This window comes from Neolamprologus brichardi, chromosome 7 (assembly GCF_056152115.1).
Source record: "Neolamprologus brichardi isolate AB-2024 chromosome 7, ASM5615211v1, whole genome shotgun sequence".
Lineage (NCBI taxonomy): Eukaryota > Metazoa > Chordata > Actinopteri > Cichliformes > Cichlidae > Neolamprologus > Neolamprologus brichardi.
The window spans coordinates 29283833-29289537 of NC_142110.1; the positions used below are offsets into that span (position 1 = coordinate 29283833).

The 5705-nt window shown below is 39.1% G+C and overlaps 1 protein-coding gene and 1 long non-coding RNA gene across 2 annotated transcripts; both read right to left on the minus strand.

Moving 5' to 3' along the window:
• On the minus strand, positions 1 to 1626 carry LOC148102055 (uncharacterized). Its single transcript, XM_087843443.1, has one exon. The coding sequence runs from the start codon at positions 1516 to 1518 to the stop codon at positions 52 to 54; it is 1467 nt and encodes a 488-aa protein (XP_087699569.1). The 5' UTR covers positions 1519 to 1626; the 3' UTR covers positions 1 to 51.
• Positions 1627 to 1812: 186 nt separating this feature from the next.
• Positions 1813 to 3220, minus strand: LOC102784341 (uncharacterized). Its single transcript, XR_004843339.2, has 3 exons — positions 3061 to 3220; positions 2440 to 2500; positions 1813 to 1851 (listed from the first exon to the last, which is right to left on the minus strand). It is a non-coding gene; the product is annotated as an uncharacterized LOC102784341 (long non-coding RNA).
• Between the last annotated feature and the right edge of the window lie 2485 nt (positions 3221 to 5705).

The window sequence follows — 5705 nt, forward strand, 5'->3', positions numbered from 1 at the left end:
TTTCAGTTATAACAAAACAGTAAAGTATCATCCTTCATTCGAGGGGGGGGGTTATTTCTTAAACTGTTTTCCAAACTTGTACTGCAGAGCTCCTCTGGTTCCTTCATCCACTCTGCTTCGCATCTCTTCCAGTTTCTGGACCTTCTCTGTGTCTCCTTTCTCATCTATCTTTTCAATCAGGAAGTCCAGGTGGACAAATGTGGACGCTGAATCAGCTTTCAGAGCAATCTGCTCCAGTCTGACAACATGTTGGTAGGACTCATCCAGGAACAGTGACTTCTCTGCTGTCAGTTGGTTCATTTCTTTATTAAGATCTTCCAAAAGAGTTGACTTCTGGTCACTTTCCGATTTATTCTTCTCATACTTTTTCTTCATTTCTTCCAAAGTCCTCTGAACTTTCCTTGTCTTGGTCACATATCTTCGTTTTTCTTTCACATGAGCTGATACAGGACACTTATTGGTACAAACAGTGCAGTGGCCATCTTTCATGACCTCACAGTGTTCAGGATACCAGGCCATTGTGCATCCAGGATAGTGACAGTTCTCCTTACAGACAGTACAGCAGGTAGCTGCTTTGTAAAAACAAACCCTCATCCCAGCATCAATATCTTCTTTAACTTTGTAGGGCTCATCAACTTCTACAGTGAAGTTTTCATTCTTCTTTATCTTTTCTTTATATTTCTTCAGAGCTTCTTGACTCTGTCTGATTTCTGTCTGCTTTAGTTCTGCCAGTTCGATTCTCTCTTTCAGGTTTTGGATGGAGGCTGTCAATCTGATTCGTTCTGTCAATACTTTCTGTGTTTTCTTTACATTTTGAGGTGCAGATCGTTCTAGAAAGTCTGAGAACTCTCTCATTCCTTTATCTGTTACTCCCCAAGAGAACTCAAAGACAGACACATCCTCCTCTGTTCTATCTTCCTTCTGTTGGTTATCAAACAGGAAGTGAATGGGCTGATCCTTCTCATTTCTGGCACATTTAAATTTTGCAGCTTTAAGAGCTTTAAAAGCATTTTTAGGTGCAATTCCATTTGAATTTGTGATGAGAGTTATGATATTTTTCTCTACGTCTTTTCCAAACAGAGACATCATTGCATCAAAGACGTACATCAATCGGTCACTCAGTCTATTATCTGTCGCCTTCATCACCAGACCCACTACATTAACTTCATGAACTCCATCCTCTGATTGAAACAGGTCCAATAACCTTTGGTAGATAATGTCATCATGCTCAGTCCCTCTGGTGTCTCCATATCCAGGAGTATCGATGACGGTCAGAGAGTAGGGCAGAGTTTTATCTTCAAAACCAAAGATTTCATACACAATCACATCTAATGTCTGACTGCCTGCGTGATTATTCTCCTCCTCCTCTACAATCTGAAACCAGACTTCATCCTCCCACTTCACTCCCATGCTGTAGTTGAACAGAGCATTGATCAGAGTAGATTTTCCTGCTCCTGTTTCACCCACAAGTAAGATGGTTTTATTTGTCTTGTTTGGGTTTTTTTCACCAACAGTCATTCTTGTTAGAGTTCCAAACTCTTGTTTCTTTGGTCTGAACTGGTAAACAGCAGGAGATCCTGGATGAATTTTAATACTTCTGCATATAATGTCCTTGTATTTGGATGAGATGTTTCTGTAGAAAAAAGTGAAAGAGCTCAGTAAATCTTTAAACCTGGGTTACAAATTTTATTCTTTCTGAAATTAAATATGTGGTTGTTTTCTATTCTAAAGTTAAAGAGTTATTCAAAATCATATATCTACAGACAGATGAAAAATTGAAGGAAATACCTGAAACTGTGACCACTGTCATTAGCCGGTCTGGTTGTTGTGTAATGCTCTGCTATGATTAGACTGTTAAAATAAAATATGTGATTATTATTCTGCAGTGTCTTTGCAGGACCTTAGCAAAGAGGGAGCAGATAAAAAAAAATGCTAAAAAAGGTTCTGTACAGATTAAGGTAAGTATAGGTCAAATGCCACTTAAATTTTACATAAACATTGCTTTTACTAGACTTTATCATGTGTTTTAAAGATGAAAGGTAGCTTTTGAACTTTTTAACTTATTACTAGTTAACATGGATGTTTAAATTGCATATTACTCAGTCCATAAGCTGATTAATTAATAAATTAAACACCAAATATAAATACAACAACTTGAACCATTCTGTTATTTTTTCCCATCTTCTTGTATAAAATGTTTTTTTTTTGTCTTTGTAATTTCATTGCCTAACAAAAAGAAGGTATTTTTGTAAAGCAAGCATTCTGTCTTTTGTCACACATTGTTGACTACACTACACTCCATGAAGTCAACAAAATTAAAACTGTTCATTTGAGCAGTCATATCTGTATTCAAACAGAGACATCTGTTGAAGGGCGAAGACTTTGCAGAAAAGAGAAAGAAAATTCAGTTGAACACATAAATGTGATTTTGTTACTCACTTTCTCCCAGTGTGGTCTTGTGCATAGAGCTTTTCATATTGGGGTGGCTGTTCTTGAATCTCTGAATGACAGCAACACAAAATAGATTAACTAAATTAATCTGAGATAAAGATGTCAATTCATCTGTCCATCCATCCATTTTCTTCTCCTTGTCCAGAGCTGGGTCACGGGTGCAGCTGCACCAGCCCTCACCTCCAGCTTATTTAGAGAAACACCAAGTCGTTCTAAGCCTGGCTGAAAAATGTAATCTCTCCAGCGTGTCCTGGTTCTGCCCCGGGGCCTCCTTCCAATTGTTAGACTGTTTATGTTGCCCAATGTTCAGCTATCTATCTGTCCACTAAAGTTTCATTGACTGTTTTACTAAAAGATGCTGAACCACCCTTTTATGCGAAGTATTTCACATTTTTGTGTCATGTACTTGTCACATCTCCGGTGTGTCCAAAGACACTACACATGAAGATTCAGATTAATCTATCTCAACTGTTTGATGTTCAAATATTGGTCTGTTGTCTGACTAAACAATCTGGCTGTATTCACTAAAATGATTTATAAAAAGTTTATGAAAGCCGTTACATGCCAAAGTCTTATATTTGTATTTGTTACAGCTTTTGGTTTCTCTACCTGTTGTTATCTGTGATGAAGAAAAGTCTGGTGTTGACTCCATGCTCCGTTGTGAATCAGAAGCCATTTTCAGGCAAGGGGATCCAAACTCAGCGTCTTGAGAAGTTGTCCTCTCCATCATGTCACTCTTCGGGCTGGAGAGCTGCATAAATTTTTCAGTGAGCTGACATCAACAGCACAAACAGATTAGGAGAATAAGTAAGACAGAAAATCATCAGAAACTTTTACTGTACTTTGAACTGAGATATGGAAGATCACTGAAAATCAAGCATCATATCTCTGAAGGTTGTCAGTCATCCAGGTCATCGTAGTCTAAGGAGCTCGGAAAGAAAGGCGTTTGGACTTCTTTAAGTTGCTTGACCCTAGAACTGAAGAAGCTTCTCGGATGAGAGGTGAAACATTTTCAAGCAACTTAAAGAAGTCCAGACACTTTTCTTTCCAGGCTCTTTAGACCAAGCATCTTTAATTTAAGATAAGAAGTATAATATCATCACTGTGAAGTGATGATATTATGCCAGACAATTTTAGACAAATGTATCTGTACTTCTACATGTAGATAAGTGAAGAATATCTATACCTGTGTCACCCCTGCCGTTGCCTCTCTTGAGAAACTCGAAGCTCTTTGTATACCCACCGGATGTTTGCTGCTGCCTGTGTTCTGCCTCTCTGTCGCACTCAGGATGTGAGAGTTTCTGTCACTTCCTGTACTCACACAGATGGAACCAACTTTTTTGAATAGTTTAGTTCTATTAACAAAAAAGAAATAAATAAATCAACACATTTCTGAACAATTTTCTTAATCTTTCTGGTAACACACATGTCAAACTGGGGCTGCCACTATCTGTGTAGATGGAATACAGAAAATATACTACTAAATATAATAGACAAACATATCCTGATTCAGTCCCACCCAGTAGCGGTTTTTGATATGGGCGACATGGGCGGTTGCACCGGCAGAGGGGGGCGTGGACTTACTAGGCTTAAGCCCGGGTTGTTTTTTCAGAAGCCCGGGGTCTTTTGGAGTGTAATTTTTTCATAGTTAGATGCCTGGCTGACAACAGTATAAAACAAAGACCAGAGATGGGCAGTAACGCGTAATGCGTTACTGTAATCCGATTACTTTTTTCAAGTAACGAGTAAAGTAATGGGATTACTATTGCAAAAACGGTAATTAGATTACCGTTACTTTCCCGTAGGAGCGCTGCGTTACTGCGTTACTAAAACCGTGATTTTTTTGCGAGAATGTCTCATGACAGTGACGTAAGCGAGTGCGACGTTCGTGACAACAGCTGTGTGCAGATCAACAATGGATAATATATCGAGTGCGGGAGAGAGTATGAGCGTGCAGCGTTTAAAGCGTGGAAGTACTGACCTTACTTTAAGTTTGATTCCATAAAAAGTGACAAAAACATTAGCGTCCGTTGTGCGTGCAGGGCTCTAGACTAACTTTTTGCCATGGGCGTACCGGTACGCCTAACTTTAAAACGTTAGGCGCACACAAATTTTATAATAATTTATATAATATAATGTGTTTTTCTGGATACACTGTGCTTTTTCAGCATTCAAAGATTGATGACACCGTGTCAGAGCACTGGCAATGAATTTCAGAAGGATCAGGCCTTAACAGAAAAGTTAGCAATAGTTCTTTTCCTATTACAGCTACATCCACTTCTGTCGTGCCTAGGCTGCTCACTAGGGCTGGGTATCATCACTGATTTCTATAATCCATTCGATTCCGGTTTTCAAAGTCCTGATTCGATTCAATTTAGCCTCAGACAGTCAGAAATATTATAATTCTGATCATTTATCAGTACTGACTTCATTGTGAACATCACAGCAGATGCCTTTGTGTGAAAGTAACTGAGAATAAAACACAGAAAAACATGAAGGAGATTTTCCTGGTCTGGCTTTTTATAGCAGATAACCTTAAAAATATTCTACAATGTTCTGCATATAAAGTTTAAATTTCTTCAGTATTGAACAACAGAAAAAATAGGCTTTCTTGTCCAAGGTCATTTAAGTGAAAAAAAGAAAAAGAAAAGAAAAAGACAGCAGCCGACAGCACTGTAAACAACGGTAGACTGGTGGGTAATAAGCGAATGAATAACACAGAAAACAGAGATTGGAGACGGGAAACTGTTCTTGAAGTACAGAGATGGAGAGAGAGCTAGCTGTGCATGAAGTGTGATTTTAATAGTCGTGGAAGCAAAACAGTGTGAAACAAATGTGAAGCGCAGTTTGCTGCTTCTTTTGCTGCTGGCTCGGTGAATTTTGGTTGGAGAGAGACAAAACCTGCAGCTCAGAATCAGCGCAAAAAGACGTAATCACAGCGCGGACCGGACGCATCAGAATCGCTAAGCTCCGACAGTGTGTCCGTGTTCGGGCCGTCGGGTGAGAAAGCCGAGAAAGACAAAGTTGATTCTGATGCGTCAGGTCCGTTCTGTGTTTGCGTCTTTGTGTGGAATCCGTGTACCTGCTCTCATTTGCTGTTTGGTTGTTGTTGAAATGGTTTTGTGAGCTTTAATCTGAGAATCTGGCGTTTCTGGCAAAACACAGTTATATTTAAAAGTCGATTCAGGATTTAATGAATTGATATAGCTTTATTCAAGCTACTCACCTCCCACTTCCACCTGCACTTTCAACTG

Coding starts and splice junctions, on each gene's coding strand:
- LOC148102055 (XM_087843443.1), bottom strand. CDS start 1,518: ATGACTGTTGGTGAAAAAAACCCAAACAAGACAAATAAAACCATCTTA.